The sequence below is a fragment of the Oncorhynchus gorbuscha genome, linkage group LG09 (assembly GCF_021184085.1).
Source record: "Oncorhynchus gorbuscha isolate QuinsamMale2020 ecotype Even-year linkage group LG09, OgorEven_v1.0, whole genome shotgun sequence".
NCBI lineage: Eukaryota > Metazoa > Chordata > Actinopteri > Salmoniformes > Salmonidae > Oncorhynchus > Oncorhynchus gorbuscha.
Window position 1 is genome coordinate 66,668,541 of NC_060181.1, and position 23,399 is coordinate 66,691,939.

The following is a 23,399-nucleotide window of genomic DNA, read 5'->3' on the forward strand; positions in this document are numbered from 1 at the left end:
TCCCAGCGCTTCCAGTCTGACGATAAGGTTCATCCTTGCACTTATTTTTCTCATCGCCTGTCGCCATCTGAGCGCAACTATGATGTGGGTAACCGTGAACTGCTCACCATCCGCTTAGCCCTTGGCGAATGGCGACAGTGGTTGGAGGGGGCGACCGTTCCTTTTGTCGTTTGGACAGACCATAAGAACCTTGAGTACATCCGTTCTGCCAAACGACTTAATGCCCGTCAAGCTCGTTGGGCGTTGTTTTTCGCTCGTTTCGAGTTTGTGATTTCTTACCGTCCGGGTAGCAAGAACACCAAGCCTGATGCCTTATCCCGTCTGTTTAGTTCTTCTGTGGCTTCTACTGATCCCGAGGGGATTCTTCCTTATGGGCGTGTTGTCGGGTTGACAGTCTGGGGAATTGAAAGACAGGTTAAGCAAGCACTCACGCACACTGCGTCGCCGCGCGCTTGTCCTAGTAACCTCCTTTTCGTTCCTGTTTCCACTCGTCTGGCTGTTCTTCAGTGGGCTCACTCTGCCAAGTTAGCTGGTCATCCCGGTGTTCGAGGCACTCTTGCGTCTATTCGCCAGCGCTTTTGGTGGCCGACTCAGGAGCGTGACACGCGCCGTTTCGTGGCTGCTTGTTCGGACTGCGCGCAGACTAAGTCGGGTAACTCTCCTCCTGCCGGTCGTCTCAGACCGCTCCCCATTCCTTCTCGACCATGGTCTCACATCGCCCTAGACTTCATTACCGGTCTGCCTTTGTCTGCGGGGAAGACTGTGATTCTTACGGTTGTCGATAGGTTCTCTAAGGCGGCACATTTCATTCCCTCGCTAAATCATTATCGAGAATGTGTTCAGAATTCATGGCCTCCCGTTAGACGCCGTTTCAGACAGAGGCCCGCAATTCACGTCACAGTTTTGGAGGGAGTTCTGTCGTTTGATTGGTGCGTCCGTCAGTCTCTCTTCCGGGTTTCATCCCCAGTCTAACGGTCAAGCAGAGAGGGCCAATCAGACGATTGGTCGCATACTACGCAGCCTTTCTTTCAGAAACCCTGCGTCTTGGGCAGAACAGCTCCCCTGGGCAGAATACGCTCACAACTCGCTTCCTTCGTCTGCTACCGGGTTATCTCCGTTTCAGAGTAGTCTGGGTTACCAGCCTCCTCTGTTCTCATCCCAGCTTGCCGAGTCCAGCGTTCCCTCCGCTCAAGCGTTTGTCCAACGTTGTGAGCGCACCTGGAGGAGGGTGAGGTCTGCACTTTGCCGCTACAGGGCACAGACTGTGAGAGCCGCCAATAAACGCAGGATTAAGAGTCCAAGGTATTGTTGCGGCCAGAGAGTGTGGCTTTCCACTCGCAACCTTCCTCTTACGACAGCTTCTCGTAAGTTGACTCCGCGGTTCATTGGTCCGTTCCGTGTCTCCCAGGTCGTCAATCCTGTCGCTGTGCGACTGCTTCTTCCGCGACATCTTCGTCGCGTCCATCCTGTCTTCCATGTCTCCTGTGTCAAGCCCTTTCTTCGCACCCCGTTCGTCTTCCCTCCCCCTCCCGTCCTTGTCGAGAGCGCACCTATTTACAAGGTACGTAAGATCATGGACATGCGTTCTCGGGGACGGGGTCACCAATACTTAGTGGATTGGGAGGGTTACGGTCCTGAGGAGAGGAGTTGGGTTCCGTCTCGGGACGTGCTGGACCGTTCGCTTATTGATGATTTCCTCCGTTGCCGCCAGGGTTCCTCCTCGAGTGCGCCAGGAGGCGCTCGGTGAGTGGGGGGTACTGTCATGTTTTGTCATTAATTATCATGTCTTGTCCCTGTGCTTCCCCTTCTATTCGTTTCCCTCTGCTGGTCTTATTAGGTTCTTTCCCTCTTTCTATCCCTCTCTCTCCCCCCCTCTCTCACTCTCTCGCTCTCTCTTCTCTCTATCGTTCCGTTCCTGCTCCCAGCTGTTCCTATTCCCCTAATCAATCATTTAGTCTTCCCACACCTGTTCCCGATCCTTTTCCCTGATTAGAGTCCCTATTTCTCTCCTTGTTTTCCGTTCCTGCCCCGTCGGATCCTCATCTATAATTCACCGTGCTGTGTCTATGTTTTGCCCTGTCGTGTCGTGTTTCCCTCAGATGCTGCGTGGTGAGCAGGTGTCTGAGTCTGCTAGGTTCAAGTGCCTTCCCGAGGCAACCTGCAGTTCTCGATCAAGTCTCCAGTCTGTTCTCGTCTTTACGAGTAGTATTATGCTTTTTGTTTTGTAAAGTTTCTTACTGGATTAAAAACTCTGTTTTCGCCAAGTCGCTTTTGGGTCCTCATTCACCTGCATAACACTCAGCCTACTGCCATAATCAGTTTAACAGCGGATTGTTATTGTGCGTGTAAACATAGTCCCTGATATGTTTTATTGGTTTTCTAGTTCCCTTTAGTTAATTCTGGAACAAAAACTTTTGTGTAAAGGACAATGATTTCAACTAGAAATAACAATATCAGTTTTAATTCAATCAAATGTTTTAAAACAATAATAAGACAGTTTTAACTAACAAAAGTTGTGCTTCTCCTCTAACGTTATAATAGGATCTAACAGCATCACCAAGATAACCCGACATAGATTGTGAGAAAAAAATGAAAACCTGCATAATTTATCTAACCTTTATTTAACAAGGTTAGGTGAGTCATGGAGAACAGCTCTGAAACAACTCTGGTGAGTCAAGATGTTTATAAACAGATATTATCATACTGAGACATTAACATTTAATCATAGTGGTGGACGTATATTCATATAATATACACCCCATATGTTCATCACAGGGCAGATAATATTATTATAATATTGTCCATCACACACAAAAGTATCGCACATAGACACATATATACAGTTGACGTCGGAAGTTTACATACACCTTGGCCAAATACATTTAAACTCAGTTTTTCACAATTCCTGACATTTAATCCTAGTAAAAATTCCCTATCTTAGTTAGGATCTTTGTTAGGATCACCACATTATTTTCAGAATGTAAAATGTCAGTAATAGTAGAGAGTGATTTATTTCAGCTTTTATTTCTTTCATCACATTCCCAGTTGGTCAGAAGTTTACATACACTCAATTAGTATTTGGTAGTATTGACTTTAAATTGTTCAACTTGGGTCAAATGTTTCGTCTAGCCAAGCTTCCCACAATAAGTTCGGTGAATTTTGGCCCATTCCCCCTGACAGAGCTGGTGTAACTGAGTCAGGTAGTAGGCCTCCTTGATCGCACACGCTTTTTCAGTTCTGCCCACAAATGTTTTATACGATTGAGGTCAAGGCTTTGTGATGGTCACTCCAATACTTTGACTTTGTTGTCCTTAAGCCATTTTGCCACAACTTTGGAAGTATGCTGGGGGTCATTGTCCATTTGGAAGACCCATTTGCGAGCATGCTTTAACTTCCTGACTGATGTCTTGAGTTGTTGCTTCAATATATCCACATAATTTTCCTCCCTCGTGATGCCATCTATTTTGTGAAGTGCACCAGACTCTCCTGCAGCAAAGCACCCCCACAACATAATGCTGCCACCCCCATGCTTCATGGTTGCGATGGTGTTCTTCGGCTTGCAAGCCTCCCCCTTTTTCCACCAAACATAACGATGGTCATTATGGCCAAAGAGTTTTAATTTTGTTTCATCAGACCAGAGGACATTTCTTCAAAAAGTACGATCTTTGTCCCCATGTGCAGTTGCAAACCTTAGCCTGGCTTTTTTATGGCGGTTTTAGAGCAGTGGCTTCTTCCTTGCTGAGCGGCCTTTCAGGTTATGTCAATATAGGACTCGTTTTACTGTGGATAAAGATACTTTTGTGCCTGTTTCCTCCAGCATCTTAACAAGGTCCTTTGCTGTTGTTCTGTGATTGATTTGCACCTTTCACACCAAAGTACGTTCATCTTCTGTGAACATACCAAAGTACGAGCTGTTTAAAGGTATAGTCAACTTAGTGTATGTAAACATCTGACCCACTGGAATTGTGATACAGTGAAATAACCTGTCTGTAAACAATTGTTGGAAAAATGACTTATGTCATGCACAAAGTAAATGTCCTAACAGACTTGCCAAAACTATAGTTTGTTCTGACCCTAGTTCTTGTGTTATTTCTTTGTTTTAGTTGGTCAGGACGTGAGTTGGGTGGGTGTTCTATGTTTTGTGTTTCTAGGTTGGGTTTCTTATTTGGCCTGATTTGGTTCTCAATCAGAGGCAGGTGTTAGTCATTGTCTCTGTTTGGGAACCATATTTAGGTAGCCTGTTTTCTGTTGGGGTTTGTGGGTGGTTATTTTCAGTCTTTGTGTGTCTGCACCAGATAGAACTGTTTCGGTTTTCCATTAAAAATGATAAACACTAACCATGCTGCGCTTTGGTCCTCTCTATCTCCAGACGACAACCGTTACATTGTTAACAAGAAATTTGAGGAGTGGTTGAAAAACAAGTTTTAATGACTCCAACCTATGTGTATGTAAACTTCCGACTTCAACTGTACATACATGCAAGCGTGCTCGAGCTCGTATATGTCCACACTGACACACACACAAACATATAGAATTGTTTATTCACATTGGGTGGCATCAGTACAAACAGTATTAATAAGACAAAAGAAATATATTGGAATAAAACCCCATGCGCATGGTAAGGAATAAATGAACTAAGACTATAAACACTCAGCAAACACACAGTCGGAGGACTTTTGGCTGTGTAGGTTGTGTATATGTACATTGTGAAAGGAGACACAGAGAGTAGTTCATTATGAACGACACATAAACATCCAATAAAACCCACGCACCCACCCACCTACGCACGGACCCACCCACGCACCCGCCCACCCACCTACGCACGGACCCACGCACCCACCCACGCACGGACCCACGCACCCACCCACGGACCCACGCACCCACCCACCCACCCACGCACGGAAGCACGCACCCACCCACCCACGCACCCACCCACGGACCCCGCACCCACCCACCAATGCACGCACCCACCCACGGACCCACACACCCACCCACCCACGCACGGACCCACGCACCCACGCACCCCCACCCACGGACCCACGCACCCACCCACGGATGCACGGACCCACGCACCACCCACGGACCCATGCACGCACCCACCCACCCACGCACGGACCCACGCACGGACCGACGCATGCACCCACGCAGGCACCCACGCAGCCACCCACCCACGCACACACCCACGCACGCACGCACCCACAAACACACCCACGCACGCACGCACCCACGCACACACCCACGCACCCACCCACGCACGGACCCACGCACGGAGCGACGCACGCACCCACCCACGCACGGACCCGCCCACCCACCCACGGACCCACGCACGGAGCGACGCACGCACCCACCCACCCACGCACGCACACACCCACCCACGCACGGACCCACGCACCCACCCACGGACCCACGCACGGACCGACGCACGCACCCACGCAGGCACCCACGCAGGCACCCACGCACACCCACGCACGCACGGACCCACGCACGGACCCACACATGCACCCACGCACGCACACACACACACACACACACACACACACACACACACACACACACACACACACACACACACACACACACACACACACACACACACACACACACACACACACACACACACACATAGGCTTACAAACACACACAAACTCAAGCTGGGCAGATGAAGATAGTGAGAAGATATCTGTAGAAACACAGTGGCCATCCATTGGTTTCTAGGCTTCCAGTATGATGAATGTGTTTGGTAGAAAGGCCAGAGGGTAGAGAAGAGGGTGGAGACTATCCATCTCAAACCACACTGTGTTTATACATATACCTAGCCCACTATGGTGTGTGTGTGTGTGTGTGTGTGTGTGTGTGTGTGTGTGTGTGTGCGTGCGTGCGTGCGTGCGTGCGTGTGTGTGCGTGCGTGTGTGTTCCTTCCTGTGCTGTGAGTTATAACCATATTAGGTCTTCGGGCTCTTAGTGACAGGAAGCAAACAATCTGAACCAGCTAAAGGCATTAATTCCCGAGGACGGCTGTATTGGTGTGCGTGTATTAGAATTTGTGTGTATGAGTGTATTCTTTGTCATTTTTTTGAGATAAAATCCAAGTACAGGATACAGCGTAATGTACCAGTACAATCAAATGCTTACTTGCCAGCTCAACCCCAGTCTGTGGGTCTTCTTCCAGATGTGTGTGCATGACTGAATTCTTTCACATTGGTTTCATTTGAATACATCTGTTATTTCCTGTACTTGAGTCTTTGAGTTGAAGACTGTGTGCAGTATGTTGTGAACATGCTCCTCCCTCCGTCCCCCACATGGTACTGCCCACATGTTGACTACCTATAAACAGAACTGTTGGAGAGAGGAAATGGATTCTAGACCGGGGGGAGATTGTAGATTATAGACATGGTAAAGGTTTGCACTCAAAGACCCCTGAGTCTGTGCTCGTCTAGATTTGAATGTTTTAGCATGGAGCACTATCCATCTAATAGGGCTGCAGTTAATGGATGAAGAACGAGAGAACATGTCAGCCGAAGTGAGCACAGACAGAAGTTTAGGCAGCCGAAGGCTCTGAGTGGGTGACAGAGAGAGACCCAGAGGGTGAACTATGTGTGAGAGAGAGAGAAAGAAAGAAAGAGAGAGAAAGAGGGTGAATTGTGTGTGTGTGAGAGAGAAAGAGGGTGAATTGTGTGTGTATGTAAGAGAGAGAGAGAGAGAGAGAGAGAGAGAGAGAGAGAGAGAGAGAGAGAGAGAGAGAGAGAGAGAGAGAGAGAGAGAGAGAGAGAGAGAGAGAGAGAGAGAGAGAGAGAGAGAGAGAGAATTGTGTGTGTGAGAGAGAATTGTGTGTGAGAGAAAGAGAAAGAGAAAGAGAAAGAGAAAGAGAAAGAGAAAGAGAAAGAGAAAGAGAAAGAGAAAGAGAGAGAGAAGAGAGAGAGAGAGAGAGAGAGAGAGAGAGAGAGAGAGAGAGAGAGAGAGAGAGAGAGAGAGAGAGAGAGAAAGAGAGAGTGTATGTGAACTTTAGGCTCTACTCTTACTTATAACTAAGTCCACTCAGGTAGATAGAACCCTCCATCACTGCTACACACACACAAACAAACACACAGGCATTCATACACATACATACACGCACGCACACACACATTCATACACATACATACACGCACGCACACACACATTCATACACATACATACACGCACGCACACACACATTCATACACATACATACTAGCAAGCACACACACATGCAAGCACACACACAAACAAGCACACAGGCATTCATACACATACACACACGCACACACCCATGCAAGCATACACACATGCAAGCACACAGGCATTCATACACATACACACACGCACACACACATGCAAGCACACACACATGCAAGCACACACACATGAAAGCACACACACGTAGCCTGCATCCTATCATGAAAGGCCTGCTGTGGTGGAGTGTGGACAAGGGGTGGGAAATGGGGCATCATGCTTCATGAATGAAGAGGTCAGTCTGAACAGCAACAGAGACTCTATCTCAGCCTCATCCCAAAATGATCGCTATGTGTTTCCAAAAAGGGCCTCATGTGTATCTGCCTAGTTTCCCTCAGCAATCTACACACAATACCCAATAATGAGAAAGTGAAAACGGGCTTTTAGAATTTTTTGCATATATATTAAAGATAGAAAATAAATATTCAGCCCCTTTGCTATGAGACTCGAAATTGAGCTCAGGTGCATCCTGTTTCCATTGATCATCCTTGAGATGTTTCTTCAACTTGATTGGAGTCCACTTGAGGTAAATTCAATTGATTGGACATGATTTGGGAAGGCACACACACACACCTAAGGTCCCACAGTTGACAGTGCATGTCAGAGCAAAAACCAAGCGCTCAGGACCTCAGACTGGGGTGAAAGTTCACCTTCCAACAGGACGACAACCCTAATCACACAGCCAAGCCAACACCAGTGGCTTCGGGACAAGTCTCTGAATGTCATTGAGTGGCCCAGCCAGAGCCCAAACTTGAACCCTATCCAACATCTCTGGAGAGACCTGAAAAGAGCTGTGCAGCAACGCTCCCCATTCAACCTGACTGAGCTTGAGAGGATCTGCAGAGAAGAAGGGGAAAAACTCCCCAAATACAGGTGTGCCAAGCTTGTAACATCATACCCAAGAAGACTCAATGCTGTAATCGCTGCCAAAGGTTCTACAACAAAGTACTGAGTAAAGGGTCTGAATACTTATGTGACTGTGATATTTCAGTTTTTTGTTTTTAATAAATTACAAACATTTCAAAAAACCTGATTTTGATTTGTCATTATGGGGTATTGTGTGTAGATTGATGACGGGGGGGGACAATTTAATCAATTTTAGAACAATGCTTTAACGTAACAAAATGTGGAAAAAGTCAAGGGGTCTGAATTCTTTCCGAAGGCACTGTATCTACCCGTACATGGTCAGATTAATCTGTGTGTGTAAACCAACTGAAATTCAGAGAAGAGAGGACATTTAGCCTGTCCTCACTTGTAAAAAGGCTATTTTAGGCTTAGGGGTTAGGTTTATAGGGTTTGGGTTAAGGTTAGAATTAGGATTAAGGGTTAGTGGTGAGGGTTAGGAGTTAAGGGTTAGGGGTTATGGTTAGGTTTAGGGAAAATATAATTTTGAATTGGAATCAATTGTTGGTTCCCAAAAAGTCCTCACAAGTACAGTAAGACATAACTGTGTGGGTGTGTGTTTGTGTGTGTGGAGTCACGCCACATTACCCTCTAGTCCCCCACCAAGCCTTAGGTTACAGGCCACAGGACTAATGAGCAAAACAGAGCTCAACCACTGGCTTTAGTTTCTTTCTTACTTGTAAAAAAAAAATCTATACGAAACATTGTAGTTAATGTTTTCTTATCAGTCTTTGGTACAGTATGTTCATTTGAGACTGTAATTCTCCCAACATGAGACAGTGGATAGAAGAAAGAAGTATTGTTATACTCTGCACTACCAACTAGCCTAGCACGCCACACCACTGGTCAACAGCACCAAGGCAACTCTCCAACTGTTCCTTCTCCGTACCCATGTTTCACATCATGTTTTATAAGCCCTGGCCATCTGTCGTCATAACTAAATCTTCCACAACGGCTCAGGGAAATCACAATGGCTCTGTCTGTCTGTCTCTATGGGAATGAATACTGTAGTTAACTGTCCTTGGGAGCTGGAAAGACTCTATACAAACACTTCTTATTGTTGAGTATCCTTATGAAACTGATGTTTTCGTCATTATTATCAGTACAGGGACAAACATAGACCATATTCTGTCTAGACTTAGCAAGCAAAACCGGTTGGAATGACTCTCAGTTTCTGATTGTAATGATGTCCTTTCAGCCAGTTTGTACCTCCTGTTATGCCATTAGATGTTTACGTGTATCAACACTCAGACCGTGCTCTTACTCTGAGGTTATGTTGATGAACCGTGCTGTACTTTCACATGTATCTGCAGGTTCCACATGTTAATCCCACGTGGAACTCTGTGTTGTTGCTTTTGTCACACTGCTTTGCTTGATTTTAGCCAGGTCGTGGTTGTAAATGAGAACTTGTTCTCAACTGGCCTACCTGGTTAAATAAAGGTGAAATATAAGATAAGAATAAATGACTGAACTCTTACCTGAAACTCAAAAGTCTCATCAAACAGTGGGCCATCCTGGTTCTGTGCGGCGGTCCGGGTCCGTTGCTCAGCGCAGTCCGCTGGTACCCCATGTAGCTCCAGAACCACGTAGGGATCTATAACCTCTCCTTTGGCCCCAGCACCCTGCGGCTTGGGCAGGTTGTGGGCGCTGATCACCTTCACCCTGAGGGTCTGAGGTGGCACGCCGGGCACACACCCCTGGGTCACGGCACTGAAGTAGGAAACCTCATCTCTCATGACCCCCGGGCGCAGCACGAAGCCACAGCCCCCGTTCTGGATGAAGCGTCCCCTGTGGAGGTCCAGCATGGCCCCGGGAGTCTGCTGGTTGAGGGCCACCAGCTGGACCCCGCCCTTCCAGTACCCCTGGGGGTTGGGGTTGGAGGAGTCCAGGCGGACGGAGCTGGGCCGGACACGGGTCAGGGTACGCTTGGTGAAGCCTACTAGGTCCTCTGGGCTCTCACTGACCAGCCGGCCCGCTTCTCCTTCCCCCAGGGAGCACAGAGTCCAATAGGCCGAATCAGGGAGTAAAGGCGTGCCCGGCGTTGAGGGGGTGCTGGGTGGGGAGTGCTGCTGTCCTTGTTTCCTTATTTCTCGGTGGTTGTAGAAGCTACGGCTTCCAGTTCGTGCCACACTCACCAGATCTGAGAGCTCGCGTTGGAGGCGGAGTCTCCTGGGCTGAGGTGGAGGGGGTACCACTAAAACCACACCCAGTTCCTCCTCTCCGGGGATGGTCATTCGCCGGCCAGCCAAGGGTCCGCCTCCCCCTATCTCCTCATCCTCCTCTGATACCTCTCCCTCGGATCCCTCCTCTTCTGGGGGTAGCTTCTTCCCCACCAGCAGCACCCGGCCCTTCAGCTGCTCAGGGGAGGGCAGGGTGGTGGCTCGCCCCACCGGGCTGACTGGCAGGGCCTCAGGGGTGTAGAGACGTGTAGAGAACACCTTCCTCAGGTGCTGGGCCAAGGTACGCTGCTGGGAGGGGGAACAGCGCTGGCACAAGTAGAGCAGAAGCGGGTAGGGCGAGGTCAGGAAGGCGTACTTATTCACCACCTCCAGAGCACTGCGGATGGTGACCGGGGCGTGGTGGTGATGGTGGTGGTGGCGGTGGGTATCAGGACCATAGTCTACCCCCAGGAGAGGCTCCCCCTCTGGGCCGTCTGTCACCCCCAGCTCCAGGCAACGACACCCGGCCTGCAAAGCCCTGGTCAAACCCCCTAGATCAGCCCTCCCATGGACCTGGTCATCCAGGAGATAGGACCGATAGGAAGTACTGATATAGTAGTGGGACAGGGGCAGGTTCATATCCTGACACACTCCCTGGTGCTCCACGTCAAACAGCTGGCACTCTGGAGACTGCAGGTAACGTGCGAAGCCATCAAGCCCCAGCAAGCCTCTCTCTCGGCCTGGTCTGGAGGGCTCAAAGCGTAGGACCAGCTCCAAACAGCCCTCAGCTGTGGCCAGGGACAGGCCCTGCTCCGTCTCCAGAAAGAGACGAAGGTCCTGGGCGTCCAGACACTCGCGGTCCTTAGAGAGCTGGACCAATAGGAAATAGACATCTGGGCGCGTGCAGAGTTCGCAGAAGGCCTCCTGGAACTCCTCACGTGTCACGTGAGACGTCAGCTTCTCTTTGCTGCGCTGGATCTCCTTGAACCTCAGACGCACCTGGAGAGAAGTAGGGGAGAGGGAGAGGGAGAGGGAGAGGGAGAGGGAGAGGGAGAGGGAGAGGGAGAGTAGGGGAGAGGGAGAAGGAGAGGGAGAGTGAGAGGGAGAGAAGTAGGGGAGAGGGAGAGGGAGAGAAGTAGGGGAGAGGGAGAAGGAGAGGGAGAGAAGTAGGGGAGAGGGAGAGGGAGAGGGAGGTGGAGAGGGAGAGGGAGAGGGAGAGAAGGGAGGGAGAGGGAGAGGGAGAGGGAGAGGGAGAGGAGGGAGAGGGAGAGGGAGGCGGAGAGGGAGAGAGGGAGGGAGGGAGGGAGGGAGGGAGGGAGGGAGGGAGGGAGGGAGGGAGGGAGGGAGGGAGGGAGGGAGGGAGGGAGGGAGGGAGGGCAGATACAAAGGGAGCAGGGAATAGATGAGAAGAGCAGGTTTAGAAAGGGCAGTCAGATTTTAATACTCCACAGAATGGATGAATTATTGAGCTACAATATTCAATAATATCTAATGACTGAAAAAGGCGGGAAGTCAATTCCATCCGTTCCAATCAATGCATGGGATCAAATTTGAGGTGAATTAATTGTTATCATATTTTATTGCTCATTATTTTTCAAAAAATTAACTGAATTTAAGTTCAGGTAATTTCCATCTTGGAACAGATATGAAAGTCACCCTGGTTATATTGCTTAGCATACTACTCTACCTCGTGCCCCTGGCCTACCCTTCCATTCATGCCAAACTGACTGCAGGAAAGTCTAGACACCTACACACACACACACACACACACACACACACACACACACACACACACACACACACACACACACACACACACACACACACACACACACACACACACACACACACACACACACACACACACACACACACACACACACACACACACACACACACACACACACACACACACACACACACACATACATACACAGGCAGCTGTACTGGCTTCAAAACCAGGGCCTGAGCGTTGATTCAAACAGATTAGCTATGGAGCCATGTGCACTCACACACATACCTCTGACTGGCTTTATTTAGATCTGTGTATTTCCAGCTGCTATCTGATTCCATCTCCGCCTCCTCTCCTGCTTTCGTTTGTCTGGAGAATATCCCAAAATATATTCACCCATCCTTGCAAAAATGACCAGTGGCATGTATCAGCTTACTTTAATGTTAGGTCGATAGCAGTCCTTGAGATTTACTGTCTATACAGTACATTCACAAAGTACATTTTGTTGTGTTACAGCCTGAACTTAAAATTGATTACAGTTTTTTCCAACTGCTTACACACAAAATCTTTTCATGTCACACGATTTTTGAAACCTCTCACTTAAAGTGCATAACTACACACCAAATATCCAAAACCATAAGCTATTTCTCAGCCTTTGACTCAGTTGTCAATTGCATAAAACACTTTTTTTAAACACTACACACAATTCCCTACCTAAAACACAAAAAATCTAACAGGAAGGGACTTGCTCTCCTTTTCCAAACACAACCAATCAAAATGCTACACTTATTCACCACACACACTCCTCACATGTGCAAACACTAATAGCTTAACTGGTCACTACATGTACTACATTTTTTTGTACATTGTTTACAGTTCCAATGCTGAACACATACTGTGTTTGAATTCTGTACAGAGTGGAAAGGCAAAGACATCATGGAGGACGAGGACGCTTGTTTACAGATGTACAAGAGACTGCAATTATAAATATGGTTTTGGCCAACAATGCAATTAGGATTCGAGAGATAAGAGAGCATATCTTGCATAATGACACCATATTTAACAACATCATAAGAACATAAGCCTGTCGACCATACAAGCCTGTCGACCATACAAGCCTGTCGACCATACAAGCCTGTCGACCATACAAGCCTGTCGACCATACAAGCCTGTCGACCATACAAGCCTGTCGACCATACAAGCCTGTCGACCATACAAGCCTGTCGACCATACAAGCCTGTCGACCATACAAGCCTGTCGACCATACAAGCCTGTCGACCATACAAGCCTGTCGACCATACAAGCCTGTCGACCATACAAGCCTGTCGACCATACAAGCCTGTCGACCATACAAGCCTGTCGACCATACAAGCCTGTCGACCATACAAGCCTGTCGACCATACAAGCCTGTCGACCATACAAGCCTGTCGACCATACAAGCCTGTCGACCATACAAGCCTGTCGACCATACAAGCCTGTCGACCATACAAGCCTGTCGACCATACAACGCATCCTCCAACGGCACCGAGTGACGATGAAACAACTTTACAAGGTGCCATTTGAGAGAAACTCTGACAGAGTCAAGAATATGCGACATGAATTTGTAGAGGTATGTATGCAACACTACTTCCAGTCCTTCAGACATACCATATTTACTCATCTGTATATTCTTTTGTCTGTTACAGAGAGTATTGGAGCTGGATGCCCATGTAATTCGCCATGAATGTATTTACGTGGAAGAGGTTTGCTTCAACCTCACCAAAACCAGGCGCCGTGGAAGAAATGTAATAGGACAGAGGGCATTTACCAATGTCCCCGGACAGCGTGGGGGTAATATAACTATGTGGGCTGCCATCACTCAAAACGGGGTCCTCCATCACAATGCCACACTGGGTCCATACAACACCGGCCATATGCTCACTTTTCTGGATGTAATTTACACAATGCTTGTCCCTGAACCAGATCAGGAGCCTGCTAGATTAGTGGTTTTATGGGACAATGTTAGTTTTCACCGGGCTGTTCTGGTCCAAAACTGGTTTGCCACCCATCCACAATTTGTAGTTTTGTACCTACCCCCATATTCACCTTTTCTAAATCCCATAGAGGAATTCTTCTCAGCCTGGCGCTGGAAAGTGTATGATCACCAACCCTATGCCCGCATGCCGCTTCTCCAGGCAATGGAGGACGCATGTGGGGACGTAGAGGTTGCCTCTGTCCAAGGTTGGATACGTCATGCTAGGAGATACTTCCCTCCATGTTTGGCAATCGAAAGCGTATCTCGTGATGTGGATGAAGTATTGTGGCCAGACCCAGGCCGGAGAAGAGATGAAGGGTAGCTTAGCACTGGTGACTGCCCCCCCTACCAATTCCTGGACTGTCCCCCCGGGACGCCACACACACAATTGTGTTCTTTACTGTATTCTAAAGAATATACTTTTGGTTTACGTATGTTTATGGTTTTGTTGTATGCTACTGTATGCAACAGTAATGTTTGGCCGAATAAATATTTTCTGTTTCTACATTGCATTGGTGTTTACAGTGTACTTGTTACCCCTCTCAGCAGATTACTTTCACTGTAGAACATTGTATTGAAATGTAGATATAAGCCTATGAAAAACCAAAGAGCTTTAGATTTAGAACAACAGTGTTTACATGGTATATCCAAAAATGTACTTTTATGAAAGCAGTGTTTGCCATTTGATGCTCCATTTGAAGGAGATGTGAGGCATTTTGCATTTTGCATTTTGTGTGTGCAGTTTTGGGAATTGTGTGTAGACTTTTGAAAAAAATGAGACAGTTTTGAAAACGTGTGTAAGCAGTTGGAAAAAACTGTAAATTAAGATTGTTTTGTCACTGGTCTACACACAATGTCAAAAGTGGAAGAGTGTTTTTCAAATTTTTTCAAATTTAAGTAAATATTACATTAAATGTCTTGAGTTATTCAACCACTTTGTTATGGCAATACTAAATAAGTTTAGGAGTAAAAATTAGCTTGCATGGACTCATTCTGTGTGCAATAATAGTGTTTAACATGATTTTTGTATGACTACCTCATCTCTGTACCCCACACATACAATTATTTGTAAAGTCCCTCTCTCAAGCAGTGAATTTTAAACACAGATTCATCCACAAAGACCAGGGAGGTTTTCCCAATTCCTCACAAAGAAGGGCACCTATTGGTGAGTTAAAAAATCAATGAGTAAAAAAAAGAGCACACATTGAATATCCCTTAGAGCATGGTGAAGTTATTAGTTACACTTTGGATGATGTATCAAACACCCAGTCACTACAAAAATACAGGCATCCTTCCTAACTCAGTGGCTGGAGAGGAAGAAAACCTCTCTGGGATTTCACCATGAGGCCAATGGGGACTTTAAAACAGTTACAGAGTTTAATGTCTGTGAAATGAGAAGTCTGAGGATGGATCAACAACATTGTAGTTACTCCACAATACTAACCTAATTTACAAAGTGAAAAGAAGGAAGCCTGTACAGAATAAAAATATAACATGCATCCTGTTTGCAACAAGTCATACTGCAACAAATGTTTTGTCCTGAATACAAAGTGTTATGTTTGGGGCAAATCCAATGCAACACATTACTGAGTACCACTCTTCATATGTTTGTCATGACGTTGGCCTGGGTCAGATGGTTGCCACGGCCATTTATGACAGTCATAAATACCTCTTTCCCCCTTTTGCCTCTCTCTACCCTGAGGTTACATTTGCAAAACCCTTGGTTAACATAGAGATTCTGGGAATGTCAGAAGATGGGAGGGGAAATGAACTATATTCTGGTAATCCGACCAATGGAGCACATGCGGTGGTATTTAATGAATATGATGTCAGTTCGGTTGTCATCTGAGACATTCTCATCAATGATAAGATGACATAAACTCTACAGTGGAAAGTCTACACATCAGAGTTATCGGATTCACATGGTTGTTGTTCAATTTAAATGTTTGAATATGAAATTATTTGTGATGGGATGAAAAGAAATGTGAGTTTAGCTTCTAAAATGTGAGACGTGGATTTTCATAAGATAGGGCTGCGCACTCAGTGACCCGTCCACGTGAAGAGACAGAGGTTGTAAACTATGAAACACACCCCTTTTCTCCCTTCCTATATAAAGCCTTGACGACAATAGAACTTCCTGTTCTGGTGATGTAGGACGACGGTCCTATGTCAGAATGGTTCAGATAATAACTACAGAACGGAGCCAACATCAGCGAGAGCTTTGGTTGCGAATGTTATGAACTTTGAACTTTTATTCACTACAGAAGTGATACCTCCTAGCCGTTGAGTTAGCAACCAAAGCTGCAAACGCAGGTTAGGAAGGAACAGACAGAGTATCCCGTCTACCACACAACGAGTAAATGTTTATTGCATTTTCCTTTTCCGAATTTAGAATGCATAAGATACTGTATTTACGATAGCACAGCTTCTTCCCTTTGTTCCTCAGTCTTCCCGCTCTTTCACTCAAACCCAGCCCCTTTTCTTTTGTGTAACAAGCTGTCATATCTGTTCCGCCCGCTAGGGACGTTTTACTTTATGACGTAATTTGTAATCAAGTTATGATTAATTGTGTGTATGTGTACGTCTGTGTGATTAGTTAGGTATTTAGTAAATAAATAATTTGTCACGCCTTGGTCATTGTATTTTGCGTTTTTGTTATATGTTTGGGTAGGCCAGGGTGTGACATGGGTTTATATGTTGTGTTTCGTATTGGGGTTTGTATTATTTGGGATTGCGGCTGATTAGGGGTGTGGTATAGGCTTGGCTGCCTGAGGCGATTCTCAATTAGAGTCAGGTGCTTATCGTTGTCTCTGATTGGGAACCGTATTTAGGCAGCCTGAGTTTCGCTTTGTATTTTCGTGGGTGTTTGTTCCTGTCTTTGTGTAGTATTCACCAGATAGGCTGTAATTAGTTTCACGTTCCGTTCTGTTGTTTTTGTAGTTAGTATCAGTTATTTCATGTACCGCGTTCTTTCATTAAAGTCATGATTAACCAATACGCTGCATTTCGGTCCGACTCTCTTCTTTCAACAGATGAACGCCGTTACAGAAACACCCACCTCTCACGGACCGAGCAGCGTGTAAACTGGCAACGACGTAGACAGCTGGAGCAGAAAAAGGAGGACAAATTATTCGGAGAATGGACATGGGAAGACGTGTTGGATGGTAAAGGTTGTTACACTTGGGAGGAGATATTGGCCGGAAGAGATCGCCTCCCATGGGAACAGGTGGAGGCACTAAGGAGAGCAGAGGCAGCCGGAGATAGGAGCCGACGATACGAGGGAACACGGTTGGCAAGGAAACCTGAAAAGCACCCAAAAAAATGTATTGGGGGGGGGCTCAGGGAGAGTATGGCTGAGTCAGGAGATAGACCTGCTCTCCTTGTTCATCGTGAGGAGCCAAGGAGGAGACCAGAACCAGAGCCAGTGTTAGAGGTGAGCGAAGCAGAGACTGTGAAGGAGTTAATGGGGAAAGTGGAGTGGAGAGTAATGAGGGAGTTGCTAGCTTGGTGCTATAGATATAATATTCGTCCGAAGGATCGTGTCGGGGATTTGATAGCACCTGAGTTAGCGCTCTATACTCAACCTGAGGTGCGTCGGCTGGTGAAGTTGGTGCCAGCCTCACGCACCAGGCCTCCTGTGCACATCCCTAGCCTTGCACGTCCTGTGCCTACACTGCTCTCAAGATCTCCAGTACGCCTTCACGGTCTAGCCCATCCTGTGCTACCTCCACACACCAGTCCTCCGGTAGCAGCTCCCTGCACCAGGCTTCCTGTGCGTGTCCTCGATCCAGTACCACCAGTTCCAGCACCACGCACCAGGCCTCCAGTGCGCCTCGCCTGTTCAGCGCAGCCAACGCTTTTCTCCTCTCCTGCGCTGTCGGAGTCTCCCGCCTGTTTGGCGCAGCCAGAGCTTTTCTCCTCTCTTGCGCTGCCGGAGTCTCCCGTCTGCCCAGCGCCGCCAGTGCTCCCAGTCTGCCCAGCGCCGCCAGTGCTCCCAGTCTGCCCAGCGCCGCCAGTGCTCCCAGTCTGCCCAGCGCCGCCAGTCTGCCCAGTGCCGCCAGCGCTCCCAGTCTGCCCAGCGTCGCCAGCGCTCCCAGTCTGCCCAGCGTCGCCAGCGCTCCCAGTCTGCCCAGCGCCGCCAGCGCTCCCAGTCTGCCCAGCGCCGCCAGCGCTCCCAGTCTGCCCAGCGCCGCCAGCGCTCCCAGTCTGCCCAGCGCCGCCAGTGCTCCCAGTCTGCCCAGCGCCGCCAGACAACCAGTCTCTTCCAGATCTGCCAGACAACCAGTCTCTTCCAGATCTGCTTGTCAACCTGAATCTTCCAGTTCCGCCAGCCAGCCAGGATTTACCGGAGCCTACTACCTGCCTGAGCTTCCTCTCAGTACTGGGCTTCCTCTCAGTACTGGGCTTCCCCTCAGTCCCGAGCTGCCCCTCTGTCCCGAGCTGCCCCTCTGTCCCGAGCTGCCCCTCTGTCCTGAGCTGCCCCTCTGTCCCGGGCTGCCCCTCTGTCCCGGGCTGCCCCTCTGTCCCGAGCTGCCCCTCTGTCCTGAGATGCCCCTCTGTCCTGAGATGCCCCTCTGTCCTGAGATGCCCCTCTGTCCTGAGATGTCCCTCTGTCCCGAGCTGCCCCTCTGTCACGAGCTGCTCCTCAGTTATGTGGGGATCTGGGTGAGGACTATTAGGCCATGGTTGGCGGAGAGGGTGGATTATCCCAGGACGCGAAGGGGAGGAAACAGGACATTAATGGAGTGGGGTCCACGTCCCGAGCCAGAAACGCCACCATGGACAGACGCGCATCCGGGAGTCCGCACCTTAGGGGGGGGGGGGTTTCTGTCACGCCTTGGTCATTCTATTTTGTGTTTTTGTTATATGTTTGGGTAGGCCAGGGTGTGACATGGGTTTATATGTTGTGTTTCGTATTGGGGTTTGTATTATTTGGGATCGCGGCTGATTAGGGGTGTGGTATAGGCTTGGCTGCCTGAGGCGATTCTCAATTAGAGTCAGGTGCTTATCGTTGTCTCTGATTGGGAACCGTATTTAGGCAGCCTGAGTTTCGCTTTGTATTTTCGTGGGTGTTTGTTCCTGTCTTTGTGTAGTATTCACCAGATAGGCTGTAATTAGTTTCACGTTCTGTTGTTTTTGTAGTTAGTATCAGTTATTTCATGTACCGCGTTCTTTCATTAAAGTTATGAGTAACCAACACGCTGCATTTCGGTCCGACTCTCTTCTTTCAACAGACGAACGCCGTTACATAATTAAACCCAATTTTGTATTGCTGATTCAACTTGTTAGCCAGGGTTTGTGCAGATAAAATAATGTACAACTTTCAGATGAGACTGAATTAAGATGACGATTGATATTGACTGCTATTGATGTAAAATATTACTAGGTCTTTAAGAGTTTATTCGGAAGATAACAGCTCTATAAATATTATTTTGTGGTGCCCGACTCTCTAGATAATTACATTTACATGATTAGCTCAATCAGGTGATATTAATTGCGGAGAAATTATTTTATAGAATAGCATGTCATATCACTTAATCCGGCATAGCCAAAGACACGACATGTTTATGCATAGTGGTGGCTGCATCATGTTATGGGTATGCTTGTAGTTGTTAAGTACAGGGGAGTTTTTCAGGATAGAAAATACATGGAATGGAGCTAAGCACAGGCAAAATCCTAGAGGAAAACCTAGTTCAGTCTGCTTTCCACCAGACACTGGGAGATGAATTCACCTTTCAACAGGACAATAACCCCAAAAACATGGCCAAATCTCCACTGGAGTTGCTTACCAACAAGACAGTGAATGTTCCTGAGTTTTTACTTAAATCTACTTGAAAATCTATGACGAAACCTGAAAATGGTTGTCTAGCAATGATCAACAACCAATTTGACAGAATTGAAGAATTTTGAAAATAATATTGGGAAAATGTTGTACAATCCAGGTGTGGAGAGCTCTTGGAGACTTACAGTACTCAGAAAGACTCAACTGTAATCACTGCCAAAAGTGCCTCTACAAAATGTTGACTCAGGGGTGTTAATACTTATGTAAATTACATATTTCTGTATTTAATTTTCAATAAATTAGCAAAAAATGTCCTAAAACAGGTTTTCACTTTGTCGTTATGGAGTGTTGTGTGTAGATGGGTGAGAAAATATTTTAACTCAGGCTGTACCACAACAAACATGTGGAATAAGTCAAGGGGTATGACTACTCAGTGTTTCTCTCTGAGATACATTGAGGCATTGTGTTCTACTCAGGGTTTTGTGTGGACTCCTACTGAGAGGTGTGATGGGTAGGAAGTAGAAAACACAGGTGTGACTACACTGCAAAAGACTCAATCTATCCACCCACCATGGTACTAAGTACAGTATGTAACACTTGCAAAGGTTAGATATCCACCTACAGCATGTTCATTTATACACTAGATATACACCGACAGCATGTTCCATTTATACACTAGATATACACCTACAGCCTGTTCCATTTATACACTAGATATCCACCTACAGCCTATTCCATTTATACATTAGATATCCACCTACAGCCTGTTCCATTTATACGCTAGATATCCACCTACAGCCTGTTCCATTTATACACTAGATATACACCTACAGCCTGTTCCATTTATACACTAGATATCCACCTACAGCATGTTCCATTTATACACTAGATATCCACCTACAGCATGTTCATTTATACACTAGATATACACCTACAGCCTGTTCCATTTATACACTAGATATACACCTGCAGCCTGTTCATTTAGACACTAGATATACACCTACAGCATGTTCCATTTATACACTAGATATACACCTACAGCATGTTCATTTATACACTAGATATACACCTACAGCATGTTCCATTTATACACTAGATATCCACCTACAGCCTGTTCATTTATACACTAGATATACACCTACAGCATGTTCCATTTATACACTAGATATACACCTACAGCATGTTCATTTATACACTAGATATCCACCTACAGCATGTTCCATTTATACACTAGATATCCACCTACAGCATGTTCATTTATACACTAGATATACACCTACAGCCTGTTCCATTTATACACTAGATATATACACCTGCAGCCTGTTCATTTATACACTAGATATCCACCTACAGCCTGTTAATTTATACAATAGATATCCACCTACAGCCTGTTCATTTATACACTAGATATCCACCTACAGCATGTTCCATTTATACACTAGATATACACCTACAGCCTGTTCATTTATACACTAGATATACACCTACAGCATGTTCATTTATACACTAGATATACACCTACAGCATGTTCCATTTATACACTAGATATACACCTACAGCATGTTCCATTTATACACTAGATATCCACCTACAGCCTGTTCATTTATACACTAGATATACACCTACAGCATGTTCATTTATACACTAGATATACACCTACAGCATGTTCCATTTATACACTAGATATACACCTACAGCATGTTCCATTTATACACTAGATATACACCTACAGCCTGTTCACCTTTATACACTAGATATACACCTACAGCATGTTCATTTATACACTAGATATACACCTACAGCCTGTTCATTTATACACTAGATATACACCTTCCCTATGTTCCATTTATACACTAGATATACACCTACAGCATGTTCCATTTATACACTAGATATCCACCTACAGCCTGTTCATTTATACACTAGATATACACCTACAGCATGTTCATTTATACATTAGATATACACCTACAGCATGTTCCATTTATACACTAGATATCCACCTACAGCCTGTTCATTTATACACTAGATATACACCTACAGCATGTTCCATTTATACACTAGATATACACCTACAGCATGTTCATTTATACACTAGATATCCACCTACAGCCTGTTAATTTATACACTAGATATCCACCTACAGCCTGTTCATTTATACACTAGATATACACCTACAGCCTGTTCCATTTATACATTAGATATCCACCTACAGCCTGTTCCATTTATACACTAGATATCCACCTACAGCCTGTTCCATTTATACACTAGATATACACCTACAGCATGTTCATTTATACAATAGATATACACCTACAGCATGTTCCATTTATACACTAGATATACACCTACAGCATGTTCCATTTATACACTAGATATACACCTACAGCCTGTTCATTTATACACTAGATATACACCTACAGCATGTTCATTTAGACACTAGATATACACCTACAGCCTGTTCATTTATACACTAGATATCCACCTACAGCCTGTTCATTTATACACTAGATATACACCTACAGCATGTTCATTTATACACTAGATATACACCTACAGCATGTTCCATTTATACACTAGATATACACCTACAGCATGTTCCATTTATACACTAGATATCCACCTACAGCCTGTTCATTTATACACTAGATATACACCTACAGCATGTTCATTTATACACTAGATATACACCTACAGCATGTTCCATTTATACACTAGATATACACCTACAGCATGTTCCATTTATACACTAGATATACACCTACAGCCTGTTCATTTATACACTAGATATACACCTACAGCATGTTCATTTAGACACTAGATATACACCTACAGCCTGTTCATTTATACACTAGATATCCACCTACAGCCTGTTCATTTATACACTAGATATACACCTACAGCCTGTTCCATTTATACACTAGATATCCACCTACAGCCTGTTCCATTTATACACTAGATATACACCTACAGCATGTTCATTTATACACTAGATATACACCTACAGCATGTTCATTTAGACACTAGATATACACCTACAGCCTGTTCATTTATACACTAGATATCCACCTACAGCCTGTTCATTTATACACTAGATATACACCTACAGCATGTTCATTTATACACTAGATATCCACCTACAGCCTGTTCCATTTATACACTAGATATACACCTACAGCCTGTTCCATTTATACACTAGATATCCACCTACAGCCTGTTCATTTATACACTAGATATACACCTACAGCATGTTCATTTATACACTAGATATACACCTACAGCATGTTCCATTTATACACTAGATATACACCTACAGCATGTTCCATTTATACACTAGATATACACCTACAGCATGTTCCATTTATACACTAGATATCCACCTACAGCCTGTTCATTTATACACTAGATATACACCTACAGCATGTTCATTTATACACTAGATATCCACCTACAGCCTGTTAATTTATACACTAGATATCCACCTACAGCCTGTTCATTTATACACTAGATATACACCTACAGCCTGTTCCATTTATACATTAGATATCCACCTACAGC

The 23,399-nt window shown here is 46.0% G+C and overlaps 1 protein-coding gene across 1 annotated transcript in view; it reads right to left on the reverse strand.

Annotated features, from left to right (window-relative positions):
* LOC124043971 (inactive phospholipase C-like protein 1) overlaps positions 1 to 23,399 on the reverse strand; it is a 160,862-nt gene that overhangs the window by 22,660 nt on the left and 114,803 nt on the right. Inside the window, exon 5 of the mRNA XM_046363165.1 lies at positions 9,633 to 11,312. Within this exon, the coding sequence (XP_046219121.1) occupies positions 9,633 to 11,312 (1,680 nt within the window). The remainder of the gene's footprint in view (positions 1 to 9,632; positions 11,313 to 23,399) is intronic.